This window comes from Megascapheus bottae, chromosome 14 (assembly GCF_031878675.1).
Source record: "Megascapheus bottae isolate mThoBot1 chromosome 14, mThoBot2.hap1, whole genome shotgun sequence".
In the NCBI taxonomy this organism is placed as follows: Eukaryota; Metazoa; Chordata; class Mammalia; order Rodentia; family Geomyidae; genus Megascapheus; species Megascapheus bottae.
The window spans coordinates 9449465-9467063 of record NC_143522.1 but is presented as its reverse complement, the minus strand read 5'-3'; the positions used below and the strand labels follow the sequence as shown (position 1 = coordinate 9467063).

Genomic DNA, 17599 nt, shown 5'->3' with positions numbered 1-17599 from the left:
AGGGTAGTAGGATACCTACCTGTAACTCTCCCATGGGTTTGGCTACCTCAGGACTCTTGGCCTTATGTGGTAGCTTAGTGCTGCAGGTACAAGGGTTTCAGTGAGTAAAGTTAGAATCTACAGTATCATTTTTTATGAGCTTAGAAGTCATGAAGTGTCTCTTCCACTGCATTCTGATGGTTGTAGGGAGTCTCAAACCCAACCAGATTCAAGTGGAGGGGACAGAGACTCACCGCTCAGCATTGAAAAAAAAATGCATATAAGGTAAATGATGTTGCATGTGAGTTTGAAAATACATTCTTCCATACTACCTGCCAAGGGAACAATAGAGCAGAGATTAGGGGTATGCTAGATCCTGGGAGTCTTTGCAGCAGTTCAATTCCATGTCTACATGTGGAGGAAGAACAACGTTCTTTTGGCAAAATCATACAGGGTCTGATGTACTGTGCACTTCCTCTTAAATATTTTTAACTGGCATGTATCTTGGTGCCTTCAATGCCTGAGAGAGATCTGGTAGAACTTCTCAGTTGATTGGAGTTGCTAAGGTAGGAGAATATAGTGCAGGCAGGTATTTGAGGAGATGGTCACACTGAAGCCTCGCTCTGGCTTTCTGTTTGCTTGCTTTCTGTGATGTCGGTATCTGGCTGGCGTCAAGGCTTGATTTCCAGCTGTGCCATTTGGGCTCAATTTCATAAGGTAGATGCTGCATCACACTTTTTGACATAACTTCTGTTTTTCTGAGTCTTTGGAAGCAGTTGTATTTTAGGATGTTAGAATCAGATGTCTTGCAAACACAGGCTGGGAGATTTAGTAAGGGAAATGGTTTCAATCACAAAAAACTTTACCCAGCAGTATGGGGATAAGCGAAGGGATAGAGCCTCCAAGGAAGAGATGAAAGTGAAATTGGCATGGGAAGTGGCAGCTGGCTAAAGGACTTGTTTTTCAAGGATAATGAATTAGGGTTGGCTTCCAATCATGCCCTCATCCCAGTAAAGTAGCAGAAATCCACATGTACTATAGACTAATGTGGCAGGCACAGGCATGGGAATATTATGAAGAAGGGTGCTGCTTTAATTTGTTTCTCATATTCAAGTCTATAGGTCTACATCTGGTTTTCTTCCTTGTTCTCTGAGGCACAAATTGATAGCCAGGAAAAAATTGGAAGTAACCTGGAAGCCTAGAATCCCTTGATTCCAGCTAGACCCCAGTATTTCGGTTCTCTATATGTCTATCTAAACACTGTGCTTCAAACCGATATGGCACCTGTCTGGGGAGAACATGAGTTAGACCTGGATGCTCTCATATCATTCCTTGACCTCCTTGCTGCATGCCCTTTTCTGACATTGATAATGTGGGCTTGCCCATTGTCTATGATTAATGGAGGCCCAAGCCACTTAAGAAAACAGTTTGGTTTTATCATCTAGAACTATGATATTGCATCTGATCCAGATAGTGGCTGTCAGTAGTTTGGAGTTGATGACTGCAATTGAAAATGAGATAAAGAAATATAACCACAAAAGTCCCTCTGCTGTTTGATCCTAGTGCTGTTTCATAGGATTGGTTATATACAGACACCTAGCCAGAGCAAATAGATAGGACAGTGGTGGTAGTGATTGGGGATGTTTTCCCATCATTACCACTTGTAATGTCCTTTACCATATTCTAGACAAATTGTATCCTTGCTGCTGATCTATTGCTTTTTCAGTTGAATGTATCTCATTACAGTCATGGTTTTGCTGAAACATATATCTCATCACACCACTGCCTAAAAACTGCTGGTTACTCAAATGTAGATTCCAAGCTTTTTTGGCATGATTTGTAGTCTGGTCCTGTCCCTTCACTTTGTTTCTTTTTCATGAAGGTCCTACTTCATCGACAAGGTTTAATTGATAGATGTGTCAGGCCATCTGTGTCAGCTAGTCCATGTAGGAAAGTCTATAACACTCTGAACTTCAAATACCAAAAATGCCTGAGTGATTAGAGTGCTAGCCTTGAGCAAAGAAGCTCGGACAGTGCCCAGACCCTGGTAGTTCTGGCATATGTAGGTATGTATGTCTAGCTAGCTAGCTGTGACAATATGGATGAATGTAAAGAAAGGCTTTTATCTGTATCCCATGATATCACCAGTGTTTGCACTTTTTGTTTATTATTTTTATTTTGCCTGTCCTGGGGCTTAGACTCATAGCCTGGGCACTGTCCTTGAGCTTTCTCAAGGCTAATGCCCTACCACTTGAGCCACAGCACCACTTCTGGCTTTTTCTGTGTATGTGGTACTGAGGAATCAAACCCAGGGCTTCCAGCATACTAGGCAAGCACTCTACCACTAGGCCAAACTCCATTTCGTAGAGATCCTGCAAGGCATTTTTCCATCTTATAGACAGTGCTAGATACAATATCCTTTAAAAAAAAATGTGGTCCAGGCCTGACCAGGTGGTTCACACCTGTAATCCTAGCTGCTCAGGAGGCTGAGATTTGAGGATCAAGGTTCAAAGCCAGCCTGGACAATACAAAGCCAAAGGTGAGAGACTCTTATCTCCAATTATTTAATCACTAGAAAATGGGAAGTGGGGTTGTGGTTCAAGGGTAGGGTGGTAGCCTTGAGCTGAAGAGCTCAGGGACAGTGCCCTGGCCAGTGTTAAAGCCCCAAATGTAGTCCAACTATGCATTTTATGTATTACTTATTTAGTGTGATGCAGTTACATGTATTATCAAGCTGCCTATTATATGCCCCCCCCATGTTGTTAATTTGACTTAAACTCAGGGGTTGGGCATTGCCCTTATTTCTGGCACTAGAGCTAGGATTACAGGCTTGACCCAATGGCACTAATTAAATCTTTTTGTTATACTTTATTTTTTGTGGTGTTGGGGTTGAACCCAGGGCCTTTAAGTAATATGCATAGTATTTAATTTAAAGAAACATCAACACCAGGCATGGTGGCTCACGCCTGTAATTGTAGCTACTCAAGAGGCTGAGATATGAGATTTGTTCACCTATCTAATTAATGCAAACTTCAATTTCAACATGATATAACCTCTTCAATGCAAAACAGAAATACAGCTGGGCTTTATGGTATGCACCTACAGTCCCAGCTTTGTGAAAGGCTGAAACAGGAAGATCACTTGTGACTAGGAGTTCAGGGCCAGTCCAAGCAGCATAATGAGACTTCCTCATCACAGGAAATAATGCAAGGAAGAAAGAGCTAAGGTATATTACAAGTTTTATAATAAGTAGCAAACATCCTCTGTTCTGCCATTTCTCATTCTCTTGAATTCTGGTTAGTTAGTGTCTGAGGAGCTACTAGTTTGATAGCTATTGGAACATCCAGTACACAGTGCCTTATACATGTGGGCCTTCCCTTTACATGAGTTTGAGTGCGTACATATGTGTGTATGTGTGTTCATGTGTGTCTGCACCCTGTGGCTTGAACCCAGGGCCCAGGCACAGGCCCTGAGCTTTTTCACTTAAGGCTAGCACTCTGGCACTTGAGCCACAGATCTACTTATGATTTTTTGGTGGCTAATTGGAGATAAGCATCTTACAGACTTTCCTGCCCAGGCTTGATTTGAATCATGATCCACAGACCTCAGCCTCCTGAATAGCTACAATTACAGGCATGAGCCACTAGTTCCCCCACACATGAACTTTTTTTTTAACAGATTTAAGTCAAAACCTATTATTATAGAATGTAGCATAATGCTTTAAAAATACGTAGCTGAAACATGTTTCATTTTATAGCAGTATAGAGTGGCTGTCCAAATTGTTAGATATGTACATATATTTTTGGATTGCTTTTTTTAAAATGTATTTCTGTTACAGGCTTGTTTTTATGTTTTGTCTGTCTGCCTTTCTTCCCTTCCCTTCCCTTCCCTTCCCTTCCCTTCCCTTCCCTTCCCTTCCCTTCTCCTTCTCCTTCCTTCCTTCCTTCCTTCCTTCCTTTCTTTCTTTCTTTCTTTCTTTCTTTCTTTCTTTCTTTCTTTCTTTCTTCTTCCTTCCTTCCTTCCTTCCTTCCTTCCTTCCTTCCTTCCTTCCTTCCCTCTTCTTTCTTTCTTTCTTTCTTTCTTTCTTTCTTTCTTTCTTTCTTTCTTTCTTTCTTTCTTTCTTTCTTTCTTTCTTTCTTTCTTTGTGGATCATGGGGCTTGAACTCAGCCTGGGTGCTGTCTCCGAACTCTTCCGCTCAAGGCTACTGCCCTACCCTTGAGCCAAGCCCCACTTCCCATTTTCTAGAGGTTAATTGGAGATAAGGGTTTCAGGTCCTTTTGTGCCCAGTCTGGCTTTGAACCTTGATCCTCAGATTTTAGCCTCCTGAGTAGCTGGGATTACAGGCATGAGCCACCGCGCCCAGCTTTACTTTCTTTTTAGACAGGGTTTCTGTATGGAACTCAAGCTAGCCTCAAGCTCCCAGTTCTCCTATCTTAGCCTCTTGATGGCTGCTGAGATTCTAGGCATGTACCTTCCACCAGTTATATTTCTGTTTTGCCTTCAAGATATTTTTTTGTGGGGTGGGGGACACGGGGCTTGAACTCTGGGCTGGAGCACTGTCCCTGAGCTCTTCAGCCCAACTCTAGTATTCTACCACTTGAGCCATCGTGCCATTTGGTTTTCTAGTGTTACTTGGAGATAAGAGTCTCACAGGCTTTCATGCTCGGGCTGGCTTTAAACTAGGATCCTCAGATCTTAGCCTCCTGCATAGCTAGGATTACAGGCGTGAGCCACCAGCGCCTGCTTAAAGAGATTTTTGTCATTGTACTTTTTTTTTTAATTGTTGGAATAATGTATAGAGGGGTTACAGTTACATTCTCAGGTAGTAGGTGCATTATGTCATTGTACTTTGTAATAGTCAGCTGTGAACAACAAAGTGACAGTGACTAAAAGAAATAGAAAAGTCTGTTCCTCTTGTATGTGACCATCTTGTGGGAGGCAGTCTATGGCTGGTGTGACATCTCTCCTGCTCACAGCTCTGCCAGCTGGGCATTATCCTGTCTCCAGGGGTCAAGATGGTTATGAAAAGCAGTCTCATGCCACTCCTTAGTTACCTGGCTACACCTTGGTGGAGGAGACTGGGAAATGCCATTCCTGTTAGGAGTAGATGCTATTACTGTGGGAGGAGGGGACAAGAACCATTGTGATTAACAGTCTGACTCACAGATTTCAAGCTCTTTTCTTGTCATTAATCCCTTGTTAGCTTTCTATGAAATGTTGCTGGGTTGCTAATGTAGCAGCAGTCTATTTCTGTCCCTTTTCAATTTGTTTTCTTTTCCTTTCACATACTGCTGACACAGACCATTTGCTTTAGCCCATATTTGGAGATTACTTTCCCATTTGTCCCTCTGGAGTGGGAGGCCTTGAGATACCTTGAGATACCTGGTGGATTCTTAGGAGCACTGATCTCTGCTTTTGGTATTGTGCAGCATTGAGATCAGTAGTCTCCCCAAAGGGTCTGCTGTACACATTTGCAAAATGTGAATAATAATCTTTCTGTTTTACAAATGTTTGTATATAGAGATAAGTGGTGTGTTGTTAAGTGCAAATTTATTTACAGTTCTCTTTAGGGTATATATGTGGTCTGAGGCCCTGGATAGTTTCTTCTAGACCTTTGTTAGGTCTGGCCTCTGTGGGACGCTGTTTGTCACTTATAGTTCAGCCTGTTTGAATTCTAGTCTCCACATTTTAAGTAATAATAATAATAATAGCCTACCTTCTGGAATTGTTGACACAAAATGCTTCTCAGTCAGTTCGGGTGTGGGTTCAAATACCTATTTGAAGCCTTCTTTAGATTGAGCAGAAGCATTTTGTGATCATTTGCCTTTATTATGCAAGATCTACTACATTTTCTGATTACTGGAAAAGGAGAGGCCAGTATGGTTTACTTTTAGCTCTGGGACCTAACAGAAAGGTTACTGTATTGAGTGCTCCTGATTTTACCTATATCCATTCACCTTGGTTCTTCTGTACCAAGAGCAATTGTAAATCCCCCAAAATCTGCCACAGTTGTTCAGCAGGACTTCGGTTGCCTTTACCTGCGTGCTTGGGGGGAACAGCATGCTGGTTGTGCCAACAGAACTTGACCCACCTCTGCTGACAACATAGAGCCTGGCTAGGCCACCACTGGGCCTAGAGTCGAGGAGTCTAGGCTGTGAATCATTTGCCTCAGTAAGCAAGTCCTCACAGTGTGCAAGGCCTTGCCTTGGAAAGGCAGAGTGGGCACAAGGCCAGGAGAGGTTGAGGGAGGCACACTCTATATCATACCTGGTGGTGGACCCTAGTCAGGCTTTCTCATGTAGCTTTTGCTGAGTTAGCCACTGGAGGCCATTCTGTGTCAATAGTTGCTTTGTTGGCATTTCAGGCTGCCAGCTACAGATGTAATTCCAAGATCATCTTCCTTCCTTCCTCTGGAGACATGGTGCTGCTGGCTGAATGTCTCAAGTGCTAGGTCAGTGCCCTAAGGCCTGTAGTGTTGCAGGAATGTGGCTTTGCCCTACAGTAGACTCACCTTGCCTAACTCTTCCATGCCCTTGGATTTAGCTGTTCTTCACTTCAGACAGATGGTGGAATTTGGCTGGCCTCCAAGGAAGATTAGCATTGCTTTCAAGAAATTCTAGATTTTGAGAATGACAGTATTAAGGAAATGGGGTCCCATTGAAGAGTACACACAAAAATGGAACCAGAACCTAGACATCCTGGATCCATGTCTTGATTTCTTCCTGCTGTGCTGCAGCTCACAGGACCTCAGAGAGATTGCTGGAATACAGACCTGGTAGAGTTTTGTTTTGTTGGCAATACTATGGCTTGAAGTTGGGGCTTTATCCTTGCTAGGCAGCTGGTCCTCTACCACTAAGCCACAATTATAGTCCTAGATTTGGTGTTAGAGCTCTGGGCCTTAGTAGGAGCCAGCAATAGTATGGAGTTTGCATCTTGGAAGAGGTGAAAAAGCACTAAGGAGAGCTGGAAACCTTCACAGGTACCTTTGAAACAGACTGTGCATACTATCTTCCTTCTTTCTGTCCCAAGAAAACAAACAAAAACAAAGCATGGTGCCACTCTAAGGAAGCAGACCAAACACAAACAAATGGTACGTCTGCCTCTGCTCCTCTTGGAACAGGTAAAATGACAGCTAACCCCCACAAGTACACCAGACAAGGGACAGCACTAGCTAAGTTTTAGAAGTTGGAAAGCAGGTGGAATGGTGTCTGATGAAAGCAGGAAAGCAGATTCAGTATAGTGTTAACCACAGAAGTTTAAGAAGTGTAGAAACCAGAAGCTCAGGGCAGTAGGAATTGGGGTGAAGGATGTGCTAAAATAAAATAGAGTAGTGTTAATACATGAAATGTAAATTCAGGCCCACAAATCTCTCTTTTTTTTTTTTGCCAGTCCTGGGTTTGAGCTCAGGGCCTGAGCACTGTCCTTGGACTTTCTCAAGGCTAGAGCTCTACCACTTGAGCCTCAGCATCACTTCTGGCTTTTTTTCTATGTATGTGGTACCGAGGAATCGAACCCAGGCCTTCATGCATGCTAGACAAGCACTTTAACCACTAGGCCAAACTCCCAGCCCCACAAATCTCTTTCTTTTCTAGTCTAAGTTGTTTCCTAACTGGTAGAACCAAATTTCTATTTTGGAAACACCAGATTTGGCAGAGGATGGGAGTACTTTATTTTAAAAAAGTGGCGATGACTTGATACTGGTGGCTCACACCTGTGCTATTCAGGAGGCTGAGATCTGAGAATAGTGTTCCAAGCCAGCTCAGGCAGAAAAGCCCATGAGAAGCCAGGTGCCGCTGGCTCATGCCTGTAAGCTACTCAGGAGGCTGAGATCTGAGGATCAAGATTCAAAGCCAGCCTCGGCACAAAAGGACCTGAGACTCTTATCTTCTGTTAACTTCTAGAAAATGGCAAGTGGTGCTTGGCTCAAGGGGAGGGTGATAGCCTTGAGCTGAAGAGCTCAGGGACAGTGCCCAGTCTGAGATCAAGCCCCATGACCCACCAAAAAAAAAAAAAAGAAAAAAGCTCACGAGACTCGTATCTTCAGGTAACCAGCAGAAACCTGCAAGTAGAGCTCACAATTGTAACACTTGAGCCTTGTAGAAAAAAGATTTCAGGGACAGCACCCAGCAATCGAGTTCAAGCCCCATGACCAATTTAAAAAAAAAAAAAAGTAGAGATAAAGTAACTTTATGTACTGAGGCCTGCATGCTAGACTACTTAGCCCTCATAACTTCATGCCTAGCACATTTTCCTTTATTATTATTACTATTATTTCTTTTATTATTCCTAGCTGGAGTTTAGAAGAGTGCTGTGGAGGTGCCTGACAGCTCAGTTACCTTAGATATTAGCCCTTCCATCTGCCTCTTCTCCCTACCCAGAGGTCCTAGTTAATTTTTGGCTCCCTTCTCTCCTTCTTTCCCTTCTCTCTTCCTTCCCACTAGTTACTATGGAAAACATGCATGGGTATACGGAGGAATGACCCACTGAACTCCTTTTTACTTATCTTCCTGTTCTAACAATTATCAACTCATGAATATTTTTCCTCCTTTCCTCACCTTCTCATTTCCCGTCCTTGATCATTTTGATGGGAAGGGAAGCTTCAACATCCTCCTTGTCCTACAATTGTCTTGGTTAAGTATTTCAGTGTGTTCTTTTAAAACTCAAGGATTACCCTTAAAATATAAACACAATTATGGTACTTAATCAAAGCCAAAGATGACCCTCTCTCGAAGCAAAAGCAGATTTGAGACCAAAGTAAATTGGAAAAGCAGCTGAAATAAGATGTGCAAGGGACACCGAGCAACAAAGAAAAAAAAAAAGAAAAGCATGTAGCTGAAGTTTGGCTTATTGGTAGAGTACTTGCTTGGCAAACATAAGGCCTTGATTTCAAAAACTAGTACCTGCAGAAAAATAAATATATTTTAATATATTTTTAAGAACTACACCTGTGCAAGAGAGAAGACTTGATACCCCTCTTATAAAACCAACTGCCTTTGTGTTACCCACTCCAAAAAATATAAAACTAGAAAAGAAAAATATCTCTTAAAAATTATAAAAATTCACCAAGCACAGTGGCTTATGCCTGTAATCCTAGCTACTCAGGAGGCTGAGATCTAAGGATCTCGGTTCGAAGCCAGCTCAGGCACTAAAGTCTGTGCGACTCTTATGTCCAATTAATCACCAGAAAATGGGAAGTGGTGCTGTGGCTCAAGGAGTAGGGTGGTGGCTTTGAACTGTAGAGCTTAGGGACAGCACCCAGGCCCAGATTTCAAGTTCCATGACTGACCAAAAAAAGAAAGAAAGAAAGAAAAGAACAAAAAACCCACAAATTACAAAAACTCTTGAGTTCAAATCCCAGTAGTATATCTAAATATATAAGATTGTGATAGGGAAATTTTTTTCTTTTAGAAGACAAAGTGCCACATCTTGGAAAGAAGAGCAAAATGATGGGAAAAGTAGATGAGAAAAGTAAGAAAAATGGAGCAATGATCTAAAAAGTCCATTATCTGAATAATAGAGATTCCAGAGAGAAAAATACAGAGAATACAATGAATGTTCAGATTTTACCATATTCACTAAACACTTCCTTTGGTTTTTGTTTGCTTTTTTGTTTTTGCGTAGACCTTGGGCTTGAACTCAAGGCATTGGCACTATCCCTCAGCACTTACACTCAAGACTAGCACTCTACCACTCGATACAGCTCTGGTTCTCAAGGACCTTACTGCCTAGGCTGGCTTTAAACTACAGTCCTCAGATCTCAGCCACCTAAGTAGCTAGGATTACTGTGAGCCAGTGCCTGGCTCACTACTCACTTTGAAGCCACATTATCTAAGATTTTAGAACATTGAAGAAAATAAATATCACAGAGAAAAAGGTATATGTCATGTACAGAGAGGATCAGGAAGCAGAATGGCTCTGGGCTTCCTAACAGCAGTGTTGGAAGCAAGAAAATAATGCATAGGTGCCTTCAAAGTTACAAAGGAAAAATCTCAAACCATCTTTACATCAAATATAAAGGTGTAGTATTTTCACTTCCGACAAAAGGAGAGAAGGGAAATGATCCCAAGGACTGTGAAGAAAGCGGCTAGGGAACCTCTCTGCACTATGCCTGGAGGATGGCAGCCTAGAGCCCAGCAGCACCACTCAGGCTGTCATTGCCAACTTACCTACTGTCAGTGTGCAATCCCCTGAACTTGAATATTCGCCGCTTGGGGAAATCTGGTCTAGATGACTAATCTGTACTTGGCTGGCTGGCTGGGGTGCTCATGAAATTCCTTTCGACTGTCCCACAGATCAAATAGACACTCATTTAATTCTCATTGGAAGTGTTTTCTTTGCCCAACTCCAAGAATATGAGGTGGGCCAGATGAATTTAGAAACTGAAAATACAGAGCGGCCCAATTGTCCAGACCATATTCCTGATGGATATCCAATTATCTTCCCTACTGTAGTTCCCTGCCTCATGACCTTGCCTTTCCCCAGAAGGCTCTTTTTTCTTTGGTAGTACTAGGGTTTGAACTCTGGGCCCTGAACTTGCTAGGTGGGTAGTCTCACTGCTGAGCCACACCTCTAGTTGTGTTTTCTACTGGATTTGTTTGTTTAGGGTTTTTGTGAGGGGATCAGTCTTGGGGCTTGAACTCAGGGGACGGGCATTGTTCCTGAGCTGCTTTTTGCTCCAGTCTAGTGCTCTGCCACTTGAGCCACAGCACCACTTCTGGCTTTTTTAATAATATATTGTTGATAAGAGTTTCATAGATCTGATATCAAAGCCAGGAAGCAGAGATCAGATACAACGGTTTGAGGCCAGTCTGGGCACAAAAGTTCACAATACCCCGGTTCGTTAAATAAATGCCAAGTGTAGTGTGTATCATTATTCCAACAATATAGGAAGTGCCAATAGGAGGATCAAGGTCCAGGTCAGCATAGGCATAAATGTAAGTCCTTATTTAAAATCATGGACAAAGGACTGGGAGCATGATTCTAATAGGAGTTGTACCTGCCTAGCAAGCATAAGTCCTTGTATTCAACCCTCAGTTCTCCCCCACCTCCCACCCAGAAGAACTAAAACTAAAAGCTCTCTTCGAAGAAAACCTAGAGGTAAATCTTTAGGATGCTAGATTTGGTAATGGATTCATAGTTATTATATCAAAAGATGAGCAACAAAGGAGAAAATAAAGTGGATTTCATTGAAATAAAAAACATTTGTTCCAAAGGAATTTAATAAGTAAAGACTGTGAAATGGAAAAGTTACTTGAAAATCCTATGTCTAATCTGAAAACATATAAAGAATTCTTACTATGCACCATAATAAGCTAAACCACTCCTTAAACATGAATTGAGGATTGAGTAGACATTTCTCCAAAGAAGATAAATGTCTAACAAGCACATGAAAAGATGCTTAACATCATTAGTCCATTAGAGAAACTCGACTCCAAATCTCAGTGAAATACTACTTCACATGCATTAGAAGGACAACTTAATAATAGTTATGGAAAACAATAAGTTATTAGAATGAAAATAAATGTTAGAAAAGATATGGGGAAATCCTCATTCTGTTGGCAGAATTGTAAAATAAGTTCAGCTGCTATGGAAAAGTTTACTAGTCTTTTAAAAATTAAAGCTTAGCTAGGCGCTTGTGGTTCAAGCTGTAATCCTAGCATCTCAGGAAGCTGAGATCTAAGGATTGTGTTTTGAAGTCAGCCCAGGCAGGAAACTTTGTGTCTCCTATCTTCAACACACAACTCAAAAGAACTGGAAGTGGCCCTGTGGCTCAAGTGGTAGAGCACTCACCTTGAGCAAAAGAAGCTCAGAGACAACGCCCAGACCCAGAATTGAAGCACGGAGACCACCACCACCAACAAAAAAGGTTAATTGCATTGTCTCCAAAGAGAAGTTAGAATGAGTAATTAGGTAGATTTAAGCACTATTGACCACTGAAAAAATAAAACATACAAGGTTAATTTTATGTTACATAGTTTTAACCTCAGGAAATAAAAAATCTAAAAAGCACTAACAAAGAAGAAAGCTATCACAATTTTAGTGTTTGGTAGGTACCTATTGGTAAGATTTCTAGTTGCTTCCTGATTGCAGCCCCTCTTCTTGGATGAGAGTAGGACCTCTGGGTCAGGCATTCTTAAATCAGATGCCTTCAGAGACCTGAACTGTCAGGGCAAGTGTTGGAGTGCCATCTGTCCAGGTGCCAGGCAGCAGGGACAGTGGGGATTAGGTGGAATTGACCTGCAGCTGTCCCATCTCAGGCATTTCCATTCACACAGACTCCCTAGCTGGTCCTAGCCTATCCATCTGCCATCCTTTGTAATTCATCTGACAGACCATCCTGAAGCTTTCTTTTCCTTTCCACTTTACCCTGCTCATGAGGGTTTGAAGTGACAAGCCTCCTGGGGCCAGGGGTTTGGCCTAGTAGTAAGAGTGCTTTCCTTGCTTGCACGAAGACGGGTTCAATTCCTTGGTACCACACACATAGAAAAACACCAAAAGTGGTGCTGAGGCTCAAGTGGTAGGGTGCTAGCCTTGAAAAAGCTCAAGGACAGTGCTCAGGCCCTGAGTTTAAGCTCTGAGATTGACTTAAAAAAAAAAAAGACCTATTAAATATGGAAAGACTCCTCCCTTTCCATCCTGGTATGGGCTTCTAAGAGGGTAGCAGTTAGTGCCTGTTGGCTGCTTCTGCAGGGGAAATGGTGGATTTCTTCGGTGATATCTGCCATGCTATTTGAATGTCTACTTGCTAGCTGTCTGTCATAGATTTTTTGTTAATAGATGAGCTAGAGAAAGGATTAGTTGTTGTTCTTTGTTCTCCCTTCCCCTCCCCCTCTTTAGATTTGCCTAAGCATTTGAGGCCTGCACTTTCTCAGGGTATAGGAAGCCTGCAGTGGGGATGCATGTGTAGGGAATGAGAGTAAGAGAAGAGGCTCTTGTAAGTTAGGTCTGAGGAAGGGTGGTTTTGTACCATTAGTTCTGTAGCTGCTAGTAATCTGGTGTGCTGCTCCTTCTCTGAGAAATACATAGGAACATAAAGCTTGCTTTATATTTTTTCAATCTCTGATAATTCAGTGGATAGCCAGAGAGCCATGTGGCTTTGAGTCTCTACCTCTGCTCTGAAATAGCCATCCAAAGTGCTACTGTCCTAGATTCTTTTCTGGAAATTTGAGCTCTCAGAGAGCGTTGGTATGAAATACATCTTTAGAGGTGATAGCTTTCATCAGAAGCAAAATGGAACATAAACCAGGAAGGACAGACTAGTGAGGAATCCTCTGAGATAACCTGATACTTAATGCTTAGATTTACCTTCATAGTCTTCAGATTGTCAGACAGAGATGGCTAGATAAAGCAGACCTAACATTTCTTCTAGTTTCTAGTCTGTCTCCTGCAGTTTCCTTGATCACACTCACCATTTAGATTTGAGTAGCAGGTATGAGGAGGAGGGAGCCTTGCATCCTGCTCTGAAATCCTGCATTCAGAGCCCTGAAGTCTAAGCAGCCCAGTGTCTGACTCATGAGAGGTCATGTTCCTGTGGAACCATCCTACTTAGGAAAACAGAGGCTTCCTTTCCACATATCCAGAGAGTCCATAGCTGCCTGCTCAGGCAGTTTGTTACAGTACTTGAATAAATTCATGGTTTGGGTGTTTTTGTAGATCAGCTCCTATAAGGATATAATTATGAATGGGACTTTGTGTCACAAGGTGAGGTAGCTGCCTAGGCTGCTGTGCTAAGACAGCCAAAATGCCTCCCAACCCAGTGCTTTGGGGTTAGAGTTCAGTGTAATTTAGGGTCTAGAGAAAAACTTTGCCAAGGCACCAGCTTCTTCCTGACATGTATCCATATCATAGTTGTAAACATGTATGTACTTCTGACTTCCCTGACTTTCCAGCCACTTGTTAGTGCATTGGGGCATTTCTGGGTTATGCAGTAATTTGTGGAGCCTGGTAGCCATGTTTTCTCTAAAGAGCATAAAAAAAGTGTGGAGAAGAAATTCATGGATAGTGTCCAGACACTATGAAACCTTGAAAATCGAATGTGCACCTCCATTCCCTGTGACCTTCCAGTGTTATAACTAGGGATGCCCTGGCAGATAAGACACTAAAGTAGATGCAGCTCAGAACCCCTGTAACACACAGCTCTTCTCCCAGAAGATGTGAAAAGCCTGCTGGTTAAGAAAGCAGGCTCTGATGTCATATGGCCTAAGATTCAGCCTTGAATGCATCTAGTGGCCTTGGGAAGTTTAACAGTTTTGTCTTAAGAGTTTCTTCATTAAATGAAGATGACAATATAGGTTGAGTAATACTAGAAGAATTATAGGCTCTGGCTTTTTTTTTTTTTCCTTTCAAGATTTGGCCATATCTGGGGGACAGGAGTTTGGCCTAGTGGTAGAGTGCTTGCCTAGCATGAATGAAGACCCGGGTTTGATTCCTCAGTACCATATACATAGGAAAAAAGCTGGGAGTGGTGCTGAGGCTCAAGTGGTAGAGCTCTAGCCTTGAGAAAGTCCAAGGACAGTGCTCAGGCTCTGAGCTCAAGCCCCGGACTGGCAAAAAAAAAAAAAAAAAAGATTTGGCCATATCTGTTGACTACTGATTTAGCGATCCTATGTCATTTTTAGACTTGTAGTACCTACCATCTAAGATTCTGGTAAGAATTAGAGGCAATGCTTAGAAAATATATAGCATAAAAATGAGTGAGTTATCAGTGTTTAAGAAATGGTGGAACCTGGCACAAAAGGACCTGAGAGTCATCTCCAATTAACCTCTAGAAAAGGGAAAGTTGTGCTTGGCTTAAGGGTAGGGTGGTAGCCTTGAGCTGAAGAGCTCAGGGACAATGCCCAGGCTCAGGGGTAGAATAGTAGCCTTGAGCTGAAGAGCTCAGGGACAGTGCCCAGGCTGAGTTAAAACCTCATGACCCACAATAGATAGATAGATAGATAGATAGATAGATAGATAGATAGATAGATAGATAGATAAATGGTGGATCCTAAGCTGGGTGCTATGGTTCATGCTTGTAATCCTAGCTACTCAGTAGGCTGAGATATGAGGATCACAGTTCAAAGCCAGCCCAGGCACTAAAGACTGTGAGACTCTTATCTCCAATTAACCACTAGAAAATGGAAGTGGTGCTGTGGCTCAAGGAATAGGGCAGTAGCCTTGACCTGAAAAGGGTCAGGGACAGTGCCCAGGCCCAGATTTCAAGCCCCACAGCCAACACCAAAAAAGGAAATAAATAAATAAATAAATAAATAAATAAATGGTGGATCAATCAACCATTGCAGAATGATATAGTCCTGCAGGAGAGGCCAGAAGGCTAACAGGAGGCTACTGTGTTCACTGCTTTTCCTGTGATTAATGCAGATCTGGTTTCTTATCTGTTTCTCTTCTTGCCTAGTACTGATCCTGCAGAAGGTGGAAAATGGAGACCTGAGCAACAAGATTCTGAAAATCACTGATTTTGGCCTGGCTCGGGAATGGCACCGGACCACCAAGATGAGTGCAGCGGGAACATATGCTTGGATGGCACCTGAAGTCATTCGTGCCTCTATGTTTTCTAAAGGCAGTGATGTGTGGAGGTAAAGACTAAAGGTGTGAGGGTACTATGCTAGATTCATTTTGCCTGCCTGCACACTTGTCTCAGGACTTGAAGAATGGAAGTTACAGAGAATCTAAGACAATCTAAGCAGGGCTAAGTGACTCCTTCTGAGCTATGTGTGCTTATTCCTACCATAGTGCTAAGGCACAGCCCTGTGCTTTCTTCCACCAAATAAAATCCCTATATTGCTGTGACAAGCACCACTTGGTGCAGACCCCCTTGGTATTGGAGATTGTTCCTAAGAAAAGTCCACCTTGTGCCCATCTCCCTGTATTATGCATGGTAAGCACATTTAGTCACTCCTGGAAAACTTCCCTGGTAGTCAGCTTGGCCTGCTCAGCAATGGTACTGGGCTTTGGGGCTTATAACTGTTGTATTCAGGGAGTCCCGATATTCATCCGGACTTTGTCTTACCAGCTTTCTTCATTTTTCCTTTTTTGTTACTGTGACTTTTAAAATTAGCCTGTGTAATTATCCAGTTAATCATTTTACTCAAGGCTCCATTGTTGGATATTGATCTAGAAATGGGTAGAATTACATCCTAAGTGTGTCCCAAGAACTACAAGTTATGACTTTTCTCCCCAGTAAATGTCAGCATAAGAGGACACAAGGATAAGAAATTAAAAAAAAAAAAATTGTGGAAGTAGACGTGTGGCTCAAGTGATAGAGCTCCAGCCTTGAGTGAAAAAGCCAAGAAAGAAAGTGAGACCCTCAGTTCAAACCTCAGTACTAGCACAAACATTTTTTTTTCTTCTTTTCAGTGAAGGAGAATGAGCAGCTATAAAGTGTATGCTTCCTCATACCTGTGGGACAGGTGCTTCACCCTGATTGGACAAAAAACAACAAAAAAATACAGTGTGCCCTGGTGTATGCAGTCAGTGTTTCCTGACACATAAAGCTATTAATAGCTTCTAGTCTGCTGTGGTAAATGCCATATATAGTTAGCTTAAAGCAACAGAAATCTATTCTTTCATAGTTCTGGGGCCAGAAGTCTGAAATGAACGTTTGTAGGGTCACACTGGAGAATCACTCATTATAGATATGGGGTTTCTTTTTGGGTGATAAAAATGTTGTACAAATACACAGTGTATAGTAAGTTGGGTTAATGATGGCACTAAAAAGATGTGCCAAAATCCAAGTTAGGATTCCAGATAATAGGATATCAACACATCTTTTTAGGAAAACTGGCTGGTTTAATTATATCCAGAAAAGCTGGGCAAGAAGTGAGACTCTATCTTATTTATTTATTTTGTAAAGGGGGAGAAGGCTGGGCTGGAGGTGTGGCTCTAGTAGAATACTGTCTGGCTGCTCAAAACCAGTGAAAAACAATAGTCATTGCAGTGAAAAAACAATAGCAAGCCATAGTGATGCACACCTGTCATATCCACTTGGGAAGTTGAGACAGAAAGATAGTGAGTTCCAGGCCAGCCTGGGCTCTATAACAAGACTTTTTTCTCCAGGAAACAAATGAGGTGTGATAAATAAGTACTGGGTATTTTTTACTTGACATGGCTTTAATTGACTGCTGCATACCACTGATAAATATTACAGAAATTTAGTCACTGTTAAAAACATAAGGAAATCAAGTCTTCTGATAGATCATAGTCTTACGGTTTCTTGTCCTGACTTATTCACTGGAGAATTAAATGTAATGTTATTTTGCTTGATTTTGGTTGTGAATTGTAGAATAATTTTTCCATTGAATTTTGTTCTCTACATTCTCTGACTCAGGGGGCATGTGAATTTTTTTTTTTTTTTTTTTTTTTTTTTTTTTTGCCAGTCCTGGGCTTGAGCTCGGGGCCTGAGCACTATCCTTGGACTTTCTCAAGGCTAGAGCTCTACCACGTGAGCCTCAGCACCACTTCTGGCTTTTTTTCTATGTATGTCGTACCAAGGAATTGAACCTGGGTCTTTGTGCATGCTAGGCAAGCACTCTGCCATTAGGCCAAACTCCCGGCCCCGGCATTTGAAGTTTTTATGTGGACTCTACAGGGTTCATGACTAATAGCATGTTGTGTCCTCCC

The 17599-nt window shown here is 42.1% G+C and overlaps 1 protein-coding gene across 2 annotated transcripts in view; it reads left to right on the top strand.

The window, feature by feature from the left end:
- The window catches only part of Map3k9 (mitogen-activated protein kinase kinase kinase 9), a 57701-nt gene that overhangs the window by 17004 nt on the left and 23098 nt on the right, over positions 1-17599 (top strand). For both annotated transcript variants that reach the window (XM_090344397.1, XM_090344396.1), the window contains exon 3: positions 15375-15555. In XM_090344397.1, coding sequence (XP_090200523.1) covers positions 15375-15555 — 181 coding nt within the window. The remainder of the gene's footprint in view (positions 1-15374; positions 15556-17599) is intronic.